Source organism: Takifugu flavidus, chromosome 8 (genome assembly GCF_003711565.1).
Source record: "Takifugu flavidus isolate HTHZ2018 chromosome 8, ASM371156v2, whole genome shotgun sequence".
Taxonomy (NCBI): Eukaryota; Metazoa; Chordata; class Actinopteri; order Tetraodontiformes; family Tetraodontidae; genus Takifugu; species Takifugu flavidus.
In genome coordinates this window covers 7,147,269-7,163,596 of record NC_079527.1, presented here as the reverse complement: position 1 = coordinate 7,163,596, position 16,328 = coordinate 7,147,269, and the positions used below count along the sequence as shown (strand labels likewise).

At 43.9% G+C, this 16,328-nt stretch overlaps 2 protein-coding genes across 4 annotated transcripts; both read left to right on the top strand.

Annotated features, from left to right (window-relative positions):
* Window positions 1-391: 391 nt before the first annotated feature.
* rbp7a (retinol binding protein 7a, cellular) lies at window positions 392-1,356 on the top strand. Its single transcript, XM_057039759.1, has 4 exons — window positions 392-561; window positions 785-963; window positions 1,044-1,145; window positions 1,243-1,356. The coding sequence occupies exons 1-4, from the start codon at window positions 489-491 to the stop codon at window positions 1,300-1,302; spliced, it is 414 nt and encodes a 137-aa protein (XP_056895739.1). The 5' UTR covers window positions 392-488; the 3' UTR covers window positions 1,303-1,356.
* A 626-nt stretch (window positions 1,357-1,982) lies between these two features.
* ube4b (ubiquitination factor E4B, UFD2 homolog (S. cerevisiae)) lies at window positions 1,983-15,823 on the top strand. Of its 3 annotated transcripts, XM_057039748.1 has the most exons (29): window positions 1,983-2,279; window positions 3,235-3,451; window positions 3,857-3,992; window positions 4,187-4,274; window positions 4,539-4,683; window positions 4,769-4,994; window positions 5,156-5,635; window positions 6,307-6,411; window positions 7,079-7,220; window positions 7,322-7,422; window positions 7,591-7,705; window positions 7,846-7,929; window positions 8,125-8,181; window positions 8,280-8,396; window positions 8,474-8,572; window positions 8,645-8,758; window positions 8,928-9,126; window positions 10,829-10,967; window positions 11,041-11,140; window positions 11,533-11,660; window positions 11,758-11,856; window positions 11,957-12,192; window positions 12,299-12,425; window positions 12,512-12,656; window positions 12,786-12,920; window positions 13,018-13,209; window positions 13,364-13,538; window positions 14,537-14,683; window positions 14,802-15,823. In XM_057039748.1, exons 1-29 carry the CDS (start codon window positions 2,256-2,258, stop codon window positions 14,864-14,866), a joined length of 4,137 nt encoding a protein of 1,378 aa, XP_056895728.1. In that variant the 5' UTR covers window positions 1,983-2,255; the 3' UTR covers window positions 14,867-15,823. The 3 variants fall into 3 exon arrangements, with proteins under 3 accessions (XP_056895728.1, XP_056895729.1, XP_056895730.1); XM_057039749.1 differs by lacking the exon at window positions 6,307-6,411; XM_057039750.1 differs by lacking the exons at window positions 5,156-5,635; window positions 6,307-6,411.
* Window positions 15,824-16,328: the final 505 nt, after the last annotated feature.

Below are 16,328 nucleotides of genomic sequence, written 5' to 3'. Positions count from 1 at the left end.
AAAATTTAAACAGACCTTTGGTCACTTTTTTCTGCAAAGTCTCACCTTTTGCCCTCCTCTAGTCGGAAATAAATTAACAAAAACAGTCATTTTTGTTCATTTGCGTCATTCTTCCTGTGTTAGTGACACCAATGTGTTTACCTCCTTTAGCTAATCTGGCAGCCTTAACAGGGGAACAAAATCTACTTTATTGAGGTAACTTAATTGCAGGTTTTCCACACAATTCTACCCACCAGTTAAATATGCAGTCCCGCAAACATTGTTCAATCATGTCAACACATTTCTTTGCAATTAATCATGGTTTATAGAAGGGTGAGACCAGTTGGACTCGTCCTTCTCTACTTCTCAGCAATGATGAGAAGGGTTCCTCCCTCCACACAAGACAGCCTCTCAGATGAGGCCTCTATGCATTTGTAATTCCACATTTCCCGGACGACAACCTGTTTTCATCAACCCTGCATTTTGAGGATCATATTTTACCCTTAAAGATGCCGGACAGCTTTTGTGGTAGTTGGGAAATAATCAGCAATGTCAACTTTGAAGGCTACATGAATGCACTTGGTAAGTTGTCAGATTTTGTTTCATATGTTGCATCTGTGCAGGAGGACTTAAGGCATCTGTGTGTTATTTACCAGTGCTGTGAAATACATGCACAAATAATGTTTACCATTGTGGCGAGTACCAGAAGGGGATTGTTCTCCTCTGTGTAGCTGTTTGTGTTGACACAGAATGCTGGTGGAAAAGTTTGTCTTCTGTTAAATGGGAATCTCTGCGAACTCCCCAGGCATTAACCCGTACTTACGTAAGATCGCTCTGAGGTTGAAACTGAAGAAGGTCATCGAGCAGCAGGAAGATCGGTACATCATCAAAACTTGCAGCACCTTCCGTAACTATGCCACCACTTTCAGGGTGGGTCAAGAGTTCCAGGAGTTCACAGAAGGGCTGGACAACAGACACGTTAAGGTGAAGATGGAATTCCAGGCAAATGTTGGGGGAACATTGTGGATCTCCTGTTTATTTGGTTCTATTGTTATCTGCAACAGTCAATGGTGACATGGCACGGCAAGAAAATGGTGTGTGAGCAGGTTGGGGAGAAAAAGTGCCGAGGTTGGACTCACTGGATGGAAGAAGACAAGCTGCACCTGGTAAGACAAGAGTATGTAAGATTACAGAAGAATGAATCCAGCCGACATGCACTGTGGAGGCCTGTTGTGTAATGTTCCGTATTCTTGTTGCTTAAAGGAGCTGTTCTGTGAAGGAGAAGTCTGCAAACAGGTTTTCAAAAAGAAAGTGAATGAGTGAAGAGGAGTTAATGGGATTTGGGATTTGAATAAACCCCTCCGGAAAGTGCCAGTACTTTACTTTGAGACTGTACATCAATTGGCCACATTAAACCCAAAGTCATCTCACGTTGCCGTCATGTCGTCCTGGAAGTCTCTGCATCCAAACATTGGTGCAGTTGTCACATGCACCAGTGTAAAATCCTCCTCCAGCATCATCTTGAAAGGACTAAAAGCTTCATCTGTGAACTGAAAAACAGCCAGTAATGATGGGAATGGTGCAGAACAGAGGCCCCACCAGAGGTTCCCTGTCAATGTGCTCATAGAACAGAGCTGCTTTGGATGCAATCAAGACGAGGTGATTTTAATGTGTATATATAGGTCTGTGTTCTTTAGAATTAACTGAACATTCGGTGTTGTTTTCTGTCAGCCAGCTGAAAAGGCGTTTGTCAGAGCAGGTTTGATGAGAGAAATCTCTAACCTCCCTAACTGCAACCCCTAACCCTAACTGTTCCTTTGCATTCCTGAAGTGTGTTGTGGACTTTGCACGATAAAACGTTTTAAAAGAAATCACAAGTCCAGTGTTTTGTTTTTGAATATTTACTATATTTAGGATTTTTTACGGTATGACACGGCAGCCTGTCACTGCATCTGATGTACAAGATGCGCCGTCCCCGGAATCACGTGACATTTTGCAGAACCAAAATGGCCGCTGTTGTATTTTGACGTGTAACAGTTACCTACTTTTCTTTTTGTTTCAAGGTTGAAATCAAGCGAACGACAGGCTTTTTAGGGGAACAATATCTCACATCCACCGCAATCTGTCGTCCTATGTTTATTTGTAGTGCAATTTAGACTGACACTTCCAGAATAATTTAGACAATGCATATTTAGTTCGAAAAACGCTAGCTAGCTGGCTCTGGCTGGCACACAGTGAAGGCATTGGAAGTGAAATAGCTAGTTAACTTAGCTACGATGGAGGAATTGAGCGCAGATGAGGTAAGATGATACTCGAAAATGACATAGAATGCATGCCGAGAAGTATTGCTATTTATTCTAACATTTACAATGAATACGCGTGAGTACAAATGTATTTTATTTCATTTGACATCCATTTAAATGGCCCCGCTAGTAGGGAGCTTGCTGTAAAGCTAATAGTACGATAGCATAGATAGCATTTTTCAAATCCCCAAATAAATTTCACGGCGAGCGCATCACCGGCATGGTTGGTTGTGTGCCAGTTAGAACAACCCATGTTTTCATTCACTAAAACGAATATATTCACATAACTTTGTCATACGGTTTTGACAGCATTAATTTATTTAGCCGGTGCTCAATGCTAACCTGCTAAAGTAGTGTCAGAACCTCGGCAATAATCCGGTTCAGGGACAACGTTGACTCCCTATAAATGGCATTATATCAAGTCAATGCGCCCTGTTGATTGTTAGTGAACACCAGTTATCATGCTTTGTAGACTTTCTATTTTGCTACGAGCTGGCTGGCAGTTGCTAACATTGTTTTGCTAACAGAAATTAGCCTGTGAGACGACTCAGCATAAAAACCGACCGGGCCACCATTGTGCGTTAAAGTGGGCCGCTGAGACTGTTGCGCTTTTGCTCTCCATACTGTAATTCATTGCAATTTCCCCCATTAATCTCCTTTATACATTGTCATCTCGTTAAGAATCATTAAAACTTGGAGTTTTCAGAAGCTTCTTCGTGTAGGCTCTCGTCTGTTTTTTTATTTCTTTTCTTTTTTCGACATGAAACCGATTAATGATCAATCATTATAATCTGTGTCATACAGTTCAACTTGTTCCTTTTATTTCTGATTTATTTATTTATTTGATACAGCCTTCACGAATAGTTTAAATAATCTCCAAGTGGTAGTTGGGCCTATAGGGCTTCCATACTACCCCCTTTATAATGTATATCTGCTGTCATTTGTGTTCAAGATTCGTCGAAGGAGACTTGCGCGACTGGCAGGTGGACAGACGTCCCAGCCCAGCACCCCCCTCAGCACGCCCCTGACGTCCCCACAGAGAGAGACCCCACCTGGACCCCTCCCTGGACCCTCAGGTGCCACCAGCCAGCCGTTACCAGCAGCCTCTCAGTCTTTGGGACTCAACGTCCACAGCGGCACCCCCGCCACATCCCCAGTAGGCACCGCTGGTAAGAACCACATCAGGCCAAAAGATACGTGCACATTGTCATTGAAGTGTTTCTTTTGTGAATCCAGCGTGTCTTTAACTTAACACGGTCAGGTTGTTGTAGCAGAGTTGTTTTTTTAGCCCTTAGTCGCTTTCGATTTTAAATATCTTTATAACCTCGTAATTAAAGATTAGAGTCTATGTTTATGACCTGTAGGCAGGAAATTGAGATATAAACACGCCGCCTTTTGATTTTGCTGTAAGTTTACTGCATGAAGGAAATGCTTGCTTTTAATTTTCTATGGTTCAAAATACAGGTCAACTATAAATGGCTACATTGACTTTTCCCTGAAATTGTTTATGCAGAGGTACTGCTGTTGATATACAAGCCTTCCGTTAAAATATAGGTGGATTTTTGCTTTGACAGGTGTGGCATACGGCAGTCAGAGCAGCGAGGGCGTCAGCTCCCTCTCCAGCTCCCCCTCCAACAGCCTCGAGACGCAATCCCAGAGTTTGTCACGGTCCCAGAGCATGGACATCGACACTGCCTCCTGCGAAAAGAGGTACCTGTTGTTCAGTGGCATGTCGAGATGTCAGCTCGTTGCAAAGAAAGGAAGAGCTGTGATTCTCAGGGAGAAGCGCATCAAAAGTCATGTAGCTGCGTGTTTTACAGTTTCAGCTGAAGTTAACGTGTCATAAACTGCTACTTGCCCTGCTCTGTACACACGATGTAGAGTCGCGCTCTGTTTTATTCCAGCATGTCCCAGGTGGATGTGGACTCAGGGATAGAGAACATGGAGGTGGAGGACAGCGATCGCAGGGAGAAGAGAAACCTGACTGAAAAGGTAAAGGTCAAAACTGGAACTCAACACCACACAGAAGAGTCATGTTTAACCTGTCTTTTTGAGTTTTTAATGGTCTGTTGTTATGTACAGAGAAGTTGGTTGGGGACTTTCCACGCTGCTCTTACTTTTAGTTTCATTATTTTCTGGCAGGCCAGACTTCCTAGTTGGGAGATTAGTTGTAAATGTCAGAATGACAGTAGGACGATCTATTTTGCATGTACATTTGCATTAAATCTCACTGCGATCTGGCTTCTTCCACCTCAGGAAACCTCTTCAAACACGGATGTGTCAGAGGAACAGGCCCTGCAGCTTATTTGTAGGATCCTCCGTGTGTCATGGAAGGAGCAGGATAGAGATGTTATCTATCTGCCTTCAATGGCCATAGAGTTCCATCAGAACCCTAAAGATGGTTGGTGTCACCCCACGCTGTCTCTCTTTGTGCGTTCCACCTGACTCGTTCTTATGCCTGACCGATGGTTTTGTCCCTCCTGCAGTGTACTCCGACTTTAAAGACCTGATAGGCCAGATCCTAATGGAAGTCTTAATGATGTCTACACAGTCGCGTATTCACAACCCTTTCGCCAGCTTAACCGCCACTTCTGAACCAATCACAGCATCCAAATCTCCCGATCATCGCATGACATTAGTTCAGCCCTCCAGCCACGGGGGCAGTCCCATGGGTCCCAGTTCAGGGTCTTTTGGAGCCAGCTCTCTGTCCAGGCAAGTACCATGATTTATTGAGCTCTGACACTGCACCTACTACACCCAGTTATATTTAATTTATTCAATTTTGGGGAATCTTATCTGCTTTTACCAGAATTGGAATTTTTGCAGTGTTTGTTGCCAGGTGTATATATTCAAAACATCAATACTGTTCACAGTTTGTATGGTTGTGGTAGTCCTCTTTCGGTGACCATGGATGCAAGCAGGGGGACCTCCTCATCTTTCTCTGCCCCCACCACCCTCGCCATACCTCCATCTCCCTCTACACCACAGTTCATTGTTCCCCCCAGCCCTCCTACCCCTGCAAGTCAAAGAAACACTCCGAATGCTGCGTCTGCCCCCATGCCCATCTCTCAGCGTTACCGGCCTTACTCCGTCATGTCTCCCTGGACGGCCCCTTCCCCGACTAGCCCTGGCTACAGAGGATTCAGTGTCTCTGGACCCTTTCCTAGTCCAGCGGGGCCTCCAGTTCCTCCCAACACTCCCGTTCCTGCTCCATCACTGAATCACCAGCCTCTCTCCTTGAGTTCACCCAGGGCTCACAACCCACATTCCTCTGCATTCCCCCCGGTGATGCCCTCCTCTCTCAGATCAAATACCCTTCCAGCTGCCTTTGCTTCCAGGATCCCACCCTCTAGGTATCTCATCTTCCAGTTGCATGCTACTTTATGGTCCACCTGCACACAGACATATTACTAGCATAGTATTTAGAAATTAGAAGAGTTTAAACTTGAATGTAAATCAGATTCATTTTATTGTGTAACTTCCTTTCATCAGTTTACATGCAGTTGGTTCTCATATGAAACAAGATTTAGACCAGAGCAGCTTCATCTACACCAGTTGCCCAATTAAAATTCCAAAACAGGCATTTCTTCATGCATGGTAGTTGATATTAAGGCACATTTATTGTTTTATTTTTCTAAACTCTTATTGATGTTGGATTGTAATTCTATTTGTGCTGAATTGCTTCTGAATAGTTAAGCAAAGATGTGACATGCACCTCTGTGGATTGGTGCTTTAGTGACTGACTGTGACAGTCAGTTCAGTTAAGAGTTCAAAAAACCTCTGACAGTGAGTTGAAGCTGCAGACAAAATGGCAGTAATGAATTTTTCAGAAACAGCAGCGGCACCAGAAGTAGGCTCGAAGCATGCAAACCTCCAGCATCCCATCATCTTTGTCCTCTTGTGGCTTTTTAAAAGAGTCGACTTTTATCTTTGTTATGCCCCCCCCAATCCTCTCGCGTGCGCGCCATCGTTACTTTCGTTCCTTCCCTCACCCCCCCTGTCTTTTTCCCCCCCGTCTTGATAGCCCCTTGTCATTCCTGTTCCATGCCCTGTCTGACATGTCTCAGGGCAGCAGTGACGAAGATTCGGAAGAGGAGGAGGATTTTGCACGGGTTCAGTTTGGGTCCAGGTACACACTGATGCACGGTGTGGGTGTGTACGTGCCTGTCTGTGCTTGCTCAGTCCGCTGCATGTTCCAGTGGTTTTGTGAGCCTTACCACTAACCATGCACAAACACATTTCAATCTACTGTACTGTACATTTGCTCAGCAGAGGTTTAGCTATAACTTCGCATTGTTAAAGCCTTGACGGACGTAAGTATTAAATACCTTTTTCAGCAGTGCTTTTGTCCAAATCTACTCTTGAGTGGTAGAAATGGAAACAGTGGTGTTTAAATGCTGGTTATAAATGTCTCTCAACACAGAAAAAATATTGAACTCCAATATCATCAAGCTGTTTTAATCTGGCATGAAGCAGTTCTGAAATGGATTTATATTTGAACATGTGTTACTCTGTGAGGTTGTGCTTTGTATGACCACTAACAGCAATTCAGGTTTCTGGGTTCTAGTTGGCAACATCCTAATACCTGCCTAAAAGCCATCAGCTCTGAAAAATGTATGATGTTTTTCATATTCAGGGGTCCAGAACTGAGCGGCTGTGGGGCCTCACTAATGCAGTGGTTTGTTTCTTGCAGGACCCTTGAGAGTGGCTTTATTAACCATACATTTATGGTTATGTTTGATTTGATATACAAGATAACGCCTCTCTGTCCTTGTCTGTTTTCTCTTACCTTGTAGTCTTGGTGCATGTGGTGGGGGGGTGTCCTGTGACTCACCCAGCGACCGTTTCACCATTGAAACGTGCAAAGAGACAGAGATGCTGAACTACCTCATCGAGCGATTTGACAGTGTTGGCATTGAGGAGAGGAAAGCTCCCAAGGTTGGTGACCGCCTTTATAACAAACCAACACCAGGTTTAAAACAGCTTTACTAAATTTTATTCCCACCTGTGCGACTCGTCTGCGCTTGTTTGCGACACAGATGTGCAGCCAACCAAACGTCAGCCAGCTTCTCAGCAACATTCGCTCTCAGTGTATTTCTCACGTCGCTCTCGTCCTGCAAGGCACCCTGACCCAGCCTCGGTAAGAGCGCCATCGCTCACAATCTTAGTCATTACGGATGCTGGTACATTCTGTTCCTTTCCCATGTCAGTCACCATAGCAACTACTCTTTCATTTCAACCAAAGACACATCACGTATTTGTTCAATTCCAACACCGCGTTGTCTGTTCTGTTCCGTTCCACGTGCAGGAGCCCACTCCACCAATCTTTTCTGGTACCTTATATGTTGTGTCGGAACCTTCCATATGGCTTCATTCAGGAGCTGGTGCGCATTACACACCAGGATGACGAGGTCTTCAGACAGGTGGAAAGCAAATATCTTTAATTATTAATTCATGGTTTGACATTTACTTTGTTGCTAGGTTATGACTGCCCACATTCAGTAAACTTCATGTAACAGTTTATGGCATAAAACATCTAGAAAACCTCTTTTGTGATTTCCAGATATTTGTCCCCATCCTCCATGGACTGGCACTGGCCATGAAAGAATGTTCCTTTGACAGTGATAACTTTAAATTCCCTCTCATGGTAAGGCAATGTAGAATTCAGACCTTTAGGAGAGAATAAAATCCTCTGCATTATTCCAGTTATATTTCATGAATATTCTGAAAATCATGTTTATAAATGTTTCTGTAAAGAAGATTATTGTAGGAAATCATTAAAGGAGGAAGCCTCTGCCTCTTGGATCTGTTACCATTATTTAGCTACATGTTGTATTTACAGGCATTAGCTGAGCTCTGTGAAATCAAGTTTGGAAAGACTCATCCAGTCTGTAGTTTGGTAATTATGCTCCTTCTTCTAAGTTTTCAACATTCTGTTTTTTTCAATGACCAGCTGATTGTTTTCCTAAAACGTGACATCATGACTCTAATATTCAGATAACGTCCCTCCCTCTATGGTGTCCAAAACCTTTGAGTTCTGGCTGTGGCAGAGAGCTCCAGAGACTGTCCTACCTGGGAACCTTTTTCAGCCTCTCTGTCTTTGCAGAGGATGATGTCAGTTATCTTCTTATTTGTGTTCACATTCATAGTCTTAGTTCTGTTGTTAAAGTATATATTGAATTCATCCTCAGATAAAAGTAGGAGAGAAGTATTTCTCTGGTCCAGCCATCACAATAGAGAACACGCGAGTTGTCAGCCAGTCAATGCAGCACTACCTGGAATCAGCAAGGGTGCGTATCATCCTCATTGTCCATCTGTTGCATATGAGTAAATGTTGAAAATATTGTGTGCCTTTTTTTCAGGGTGATCTTTTCAAAATGCTCCATAACATTTTACTAAATGGAGAAACGCGCGAGTCAGCGCTTAATTACATGGCAGCTCTAGTTAACTACAATGTGAAGAAAGCTCAGATGCAGGTAAGTTTTTCATTTTCTTATCTCAAAAATTTTAAAATGGATAGTAAATAAATGCGTCTGTGGATGTGTTGGCAAACTTTTGGTTTGATATTCTGAAATTTGAAATACAAGTCCATGTTCCTTTAATGTGAATGTAAGCCATGTAATTGTGTCTGATTTGCTCTCTTAGACTGATGATAAACTGGTATCGACGGATGGCTTCATGCTCAACTTTTTATGGGTGCTGCAGCAGCTGAGTATGAAGATCAAACTGGAAACAGTGGACCCTTATTATATTTTCCACCCACGTTGTCGCCTTGTTGTCAGTCCTGAGGAGACCCGCCTGAAAGCCACCATGGAGGAGCTCAAAAGCTGGCTTACTGAGCTGAGTATGTTGAGAATTTTATCTGTTGCTTTTATGAAAAGAAATTATGAAATGAAAAACATTACATCCGTCCGTTTCCCTTTCGAGAAACTCGCTAACTGCAGCTACAGAAGCCATTTTGGCATTTTGCTTTAAAAAAGGAATTCGACATCCCAGAGATGGTCCAGCTCATTGTTGTATAGTCATATTATATTCCTGCAGCTTTTGCTTTTAATTGATTTAAATAAATATAAATGGAGTTCTATAAATCATCCTATTATTAGCTTTCATGTGAAATAAAAAAACACTGGCAGATTATTTTGATAGCTTGTTTAAGGTGTTGATGTATTTGAAATGATGGGTTCTACTTCATCCCTGCTGACCGCCAGAGGCGTTGCTTTTAGCTCTGAATAGTCTATGTGTCAAACTCAGTCCTCGAGGGCCACGATCCTGCCGGGTTTTGTCTCCTACCAGGCTGAAAATGCATTCAGTGGGATAGAAAACCCGGCAGGATCGTGGCCCTCGGGGACTGAGTTTGACATGCCTGGACAGGTATCGTGTTCTCCATTGCTGGTGGCTCTGCAGCTGTCAGAGCAGCGACCGGTTGCCCTCCAGTAGCTGCAACCACGATCTCTCCTGAGCGCGTGGATGCGTGGCGTCTTTTCGCTGGTGGGTTGAGGGCATACACCTCCAAATGTCAACCACAACAGATTGACTTCAGACTTTGGCATATGGTACAATGGATCTACAATTCCTCGCATTGCTTATTAATGCCTCCACGGGCAGATCACAAGGGTGATGACGAGGTGTGAGGCTGCAGCCCGTGCGCCTCTACGGTCTCGGCTTGAAGGTCCTCCCATATCTAGGAGGCTAGGGTGGCTTTGGACGGTGTAACTACGACAGCCAGACCTCACCCTTACAGTGTTCCTGCACCGTTTTTGGGCTATTCTGAGTGGGATGCCGGTTGACCTGTTACTTTTCTTCATCTCTTGGGCAAACTAACGTACATTTCAGCTGTGGTTCCTCTGGGTTTGCTGTTGCTGCACCCCTGCAGAGGTGGCTGAACAGCTCTACTTAGAAGCTGAGTGGCACAAGTGCTGGAAGCTCAAGATATCATGGCAGTATCTCGTTGCCTTGACCTCGTTGGAGGGACAGGTCCTAAATGCTCAGGGATGTCCCCCTTGGCTCTGTTCAGTCTCAAAAGGAGACTGTCACCACAGATGCCTGCCCCTCTGGATGAGGTGCAGTGAGGCAGAGCAGGATGGCCCATGTGGCAAACACATCAATATGCTTGAGCTGGGAGCAATATTTTGTCGATGTGAGGATTGACAACGGCACAGTGGGGAGCCATTGTCTGGTGTCCGTCTTCTCGGAGATTACATCATCCGAGAGCCAAGAAAAGCCCTTGGTACAGGTAGCGCTGAAGGTGGGCTGCTTGTAAGGCTGTGTTCCTTGTGGCCACCACCGCTGTGCAGTGTGTCAGTGAGCCGCACGTCCTGTTGATCAGTGGCTTGTGTTTAAGGTGGAATTTGGCAGAGAAGGGAGGAGTGTGATCTTTTGTTTGTAGTGCAGGCCTTGAAGGATGCATTTAGAGGATGGATCAGCTCTTTCTCTGTTATGGTGGCCCTAACAGTGGTTGTCCCACAAATTGGGACTCTGATGGTCATTTGGGATTCACACTACTGTAGTTACATTTGTAACTTTGTTTTATTTCTTCACATGAACAGATGAAGATCCCCGCAAGTTCTCAGAACCCAAATTCCCCACTGAGTGTTTCTTCTTGACACTACACACCCACCATTTGTCCATTCTGCCGAGCTGCAGGCGCTATATTGGCAGGTTGCGAGCAATCCGTGAACTGAACAGGTACATGCGTACTTGCAAACAGATGGTGAGTTCCATTTCTAGCATGCTCAGTTTGGGATGTTATCCATTTTAGGAGTGTAGAAGAGTTAAAGAACAGTGAAAGCCAGTGGAAAGATTCTCCCCTTGCCAGTCGACACAGAGAGATGCTGAAGCGATGCAAAACCCAGCTCAAGGTCAGTTCTGCGTTCTCTCACAAAGAGTTGAGCCACATCAGGAAAAGGTTACCCAGCAATGACTTCATTTTTGTTTTGCCAACACAATTTATACACAATTTATAAGTTTTATACAGGGGAACTGTTTTCAATCTTGAGTACATTTTGCATACTGTGTAGGCTTTTAAAAATGTATTCATTAACAAAGATTGGAAGATTTAATCTACTCTGAGTGTTTATTACCCTAATGTATAGTTAAATACATATATTGGAAAAATATCACAAATTGCCACACGAAACTAATTGTGTAAATCTGCTATTTTATCCTTATTATGCATCTCACATGTATTGCAGTGTTGACTGCGGCACATTTCTAGTTTTGATGCTCAGTGTGTTTGACTTTGTCCTGTCAGAAACTTGTCCGAGCCAAAGCTTGTGCTGACATGGGCCTTCTGGATGAGAACCTACTACGCAGATGTCTGCAGTTCTACAGCACAGTAATCCAGCTTATTCTTCGCATGGTGGACCCTGCTTACCCTAAGTGTGTTACACTGTCATGCCATGTTTATTGTTTTTTAAGAATAGATGAGGCAACACAGAAACATGACTGCTAAACTACTGTACTGGTTCTCCCGCAGCATCACATTGCCTCTGAACCCTGAGATTCCTAAAAGCTTTGCTGCTCTGCCTGAGTTCTACATTGAAGATGTTACTGAGTTTCTGCTTTTTATTGTGCAGTAAGTTTGATTGGTAAACTGTCCTGGGAGTTTAAAATTATATACTAACACTGCATGAGTCATTTTCTCCATCTGATTGCCCTCCTCTCTGTTATTGAAGGTATTCTCCCCAGGTTTTATATGAGCCATGTGTCCAGGACATCGTCACCTTTTTGGTGGTTTTCATCTGCAGCCAGAACTATATCAGGAACCCCTATCTTATTGCCAAGCTTGTGGAGGTGCTATTTGTCACCAACCCAGCTGTACAGCCTCGTACTCAGCGATTCTCTGAAATGATGGAAAACCATCCGCTGTGCATCAAACAGCTGGTGCCTGCCCTAATGAAGTTCTACACCGGTGGGTTCTGTCTGTCAAGTGATTGTTGAGCTCTAGTAGTGAACAGGATTTAGGCTGGATATTAGAAGAATAAATATTCTTGCTTTTTATTCTCTCCACTGGGCAGATGTCGAGCATACTGGAGCCACCAGCGAATTCTACGATAAGTTTACAATACGGTACCATATCAGCACTATCTTCAAGAGCCTCTGGCAGAACCTTGCCCACCATGGCACTTTCCTGGAGGAGTTCAAGTTAGTTTTATTGTGATGACACAGCATACTGCACTTTGAATTGTCTGTGCCACTTTGAGTCTAACATCCACCTTTCCCATCTTTAGCTCCGGCAAGCAGTTTGTGCGATACATCAACATGCTGATTAACGACACCACCTTCCTGTTAGACGAAAGTCTGGAGTCCCTGAAGCGTATTCACGAGGTTCAAGAAGAGATGAGGAATAAGGAGCAGTGGGATCAGCTGCCCAGGGTCAGTCTCTACTTTGGTAAAACTCGGAATGTGGTTATTGTGTTGAATGTCGTCACCTCACCTACTTTTGAGCTGCAAGGTGTCTGGAGCAGAGGAGAATGGTGTCATATTTCTGTGCCAACATTTCAGGAGCAGCAGCAGAGCCGCCAGTCCCAGCTGACTCAGGACGAGCGGGTTTCTCGCTCCTATCTTGCCCTGGCCACTGAGACTGTGGATATGTTCCACATCCTCACCAAGCAGGTTCAGAAGCCTTTCCTCAGGCCTGTAAGTGATTTACAGAGTAGCCCCCATCTTACTGTGGAATTTGTGAAGCAAGACGTCACAGCCTCCTCCATCTAATAAACCACACGTTTGTTTTTAGGAGCTCGGGCCTCGTTTAGCGGCCATGCTGAACTACAACCTCCAACAGCTCTGTGGGCCCAAGTGTCGTGACCTGAAGGTGGAGAACCCGGAGAAATACGGGTTTGAGCCCAAGAAGCTCTTAGACCAACTGACCGATATCTACCTGCAGCTAGACTGTGCCCGCTTCGCTAAAGCAATTGCAGATGACCAGGTGGGCATTGTTGATAGCAAATCCAATCAGTTTTCTCAGAGATGAAGCATGGGTCATGTCATGAGTTGAGCTGCAGGCAGTTGTGGTAGATCACAGGGGTCGTTTGCTTCTCTGCCCTTATACAGTATCTATCACTTTTGTCTCATGCGTACAGAGGTCCTACAGCCGCGAGCTCTTTGAAGAAGTGATTTCAAAGATGAGGAAGGCCGGTATTAAGTCCTCCATCGCCATTGAGAAGTTCAAACTGTTGTTGGAGAAAGTGGAGGAAATAGTTGCCAAGAACTCTCAGTCTGAAATGGATTACGGCGACGCACCTGATGAGTTCAAAGGTATGTCTAGCTGGCACAAGCCTATAAGTGCAGTAAGTCAACACTTAGAATTTATAGTCATTAATATCATCAGTAAACACTTGTTGGGATCCAGTGTCCTTCAAAGTAAAGCTCTATGTATGTAACTTTATCCACACACCTCAAACTAGCTTCCTGTGACAATTTCAATGAAATTCTTTGAGGACAAATGGGAAATAATGACAATAAATTAGGAATCATAGTCATGCAGTAAGTGTTTACAGGTTTTACAGCCATAAATCACTAAATATTTGTCCCCCCAGCAGGAAAGGTGTGAGATGTAGATCTCTGATCTGAGTCGAGGTTGGCGAGTGCAGACAGAAAGAATCTTCCGCTGCCTGTGTTACTGTTGAATACCAGACATTTACAGAGGATTCAACGGCTCACAGAGGTCGTATAGGCATCTTAGAGCAGGGCTATCCTATAACCACCAGCCTAATATAATCTGGGAAGAGAACACGACCCGCATACTTCCTTTGATAGGCTGTTATGCCAGCCAAACCCACCACAGTCGATGGGAGTGTGCCATGCAGCAGTTTGGAGTATCACCTTTCTATGCGCTTAAAATTTCCCACGACAGCTATTATTTTTGTAGCTCTCATGTCGCACTGTACCTTGTGACATTTTGGCGTAGGTCACCCCTTTTTCCAATGCTCCGGAGGAGATATTTGATATTTTCTTCGCTGCTGTTTTGACAGCCACGGTAATTGAAGCGCTATCGTTTTTTCAGCTGTCGGGGCTGGACAGGGCACGTGATGCCTCATGACACGACATCACTGAATTTACTGCTTTACAGCCCTTAAATTATTGCGCAGTTCTTGAAAATGGGTGCAAAGGCCTTGATAATGTAATTAAATCCTGCAGCAGCTCTCGGTGCTCATATACAAAATACCCAAATGCAGCAGGACTCAACTTTCTGTGCAGAACAATGAGCATCACTATTCCTTTTTAAATGCTTTTCTGCAACTTTGTGACAACAGACCCCCTGATGGACACCCTTATGACCGACCCCGTGATTCTGCCCTCCGGGAACATCATGGACAGATCCATCATCCTGCGCCACCTGCTCAACTCCCCCACCGACCCATTCAACAGGCAGCCTCTCACGGAGAGCATGCTGGAGTCAGGTAACGCGTCTTAAACCGTGTGTTCGCGTAGGGAACGGCTTCCTCGGATCTGTTACTGGGAAGGAATCGAGGTGCAGGTTAGTAGGCGGCTACTCACTGTTTGTTGTTTATTCTTCAGTCCCTGAACTGAAGGAGAGGATCCACACTTGGATGAGAGAGAAACAGACTGGACGACCTGGCTGAGGACCACATGCTAACATCAACTGACCTGCTCCGATGATTAAGGGATCTTTCAAGTTCATTGTCTCTCACCCTATGACATCAACAGCAACCACAAAAGATTTTGAATAGAGGAAAAAGGAGATCTGGTTTGAAAATTATTTTTTTTTGTTTTTAATTTGCATTTACCCTATTTGTGTGAAACGATTATCATGGTTCTAAGTCCAAATATAATAAAGTTAAGTCTTTCATGTTTTTCTCATGGGTTTGTGAATATATACATAAATCAAATTATCTACATATATTTAACAAGGATTAGTTGATGCCGCAAGAATTGTTTCCACAACCAAAAACATTGACAAGTTATTTTTTCTTTTATTAGTTCTTGTTCTGTTTCTAAACACTCGTTTGAATTAAATACATGATTTACTGTTGAATGTTCAGGATAAGTTACTAGTGCCGAGTTCAGCGTCGGTGAGGAACTAATGTACACAGGTTTTCCACAGCCTAAAGATCATCAATTTGTGCGTAACAATTAAGTTCTGAACTTCAATCATCCATGAAGACAAATGCATAACTAATCATTAGTGTCTGCTTGAGTACGAAGTGGGTAACCAAAAGATTTCATTGCTCCTCTTAGTCCAACGTCCCCCGTTGTCTTTCATAGACTGGCTCGTTCTAGCGCGTGCACGGCCTGAAGTTCTGAACCTCCTAAGCGCCTCATGAACAAATAACCCTCTATCGTTAGAGGTGGACAGAACATGAGAATGTAGCATGAACATCAGAAAAGACATGTTACGAGCACACCATTTACTGTAACTGTTCTTCAGAACCACTGACATCTCGCCTCAAGATGGTCTCTTTCAACAGCACTGTAACTTGACCTTGCTGACCTTAACTGTACAGGAAATGATTTCCTTTAACCACCTCCCTGTTTTGGAAGCTAGAATTTTGAACTGAAATAAATGATGATGCACATTATTTCACATCTGGTCATTGTTCTGTTTTTATGTTATTTAAAAAAAACATTTTTCAAGATACAGTTTTGACATAAATAAGACAATATAGACACTGCATGGATAAATATAAAGCGTGACTCAGATTTATAACTTCAACATGTAAACACTGCATATTAACAGAACCCCCCCCCCCCCCCATCTACTACAATTGGATTAGACAGTTACAACAATTTTACCTGTAACGTGTGTACGTCAGTAAATATTCAATATTCCATATGCCTCAAACATGCTACATTTCCTATCACATTAATACATTTAAACATCTTAAAATTTCTAACTGCCAACGCCAGAGATAACTGCAAACCACGTGATTTCAGCACCCGGGATTACAATCGTGTCATTTAAACTCCCAGTGTGGCGTTTGACATGGTCAGATAGCAAGTTGCGTCCCACGCGGGAGCAACGCGCCTCTCTCTTCGCCAGGCGGCGCTGTTCGCGGTGACCCTGGGTGTTGCAGTGACAGCGGT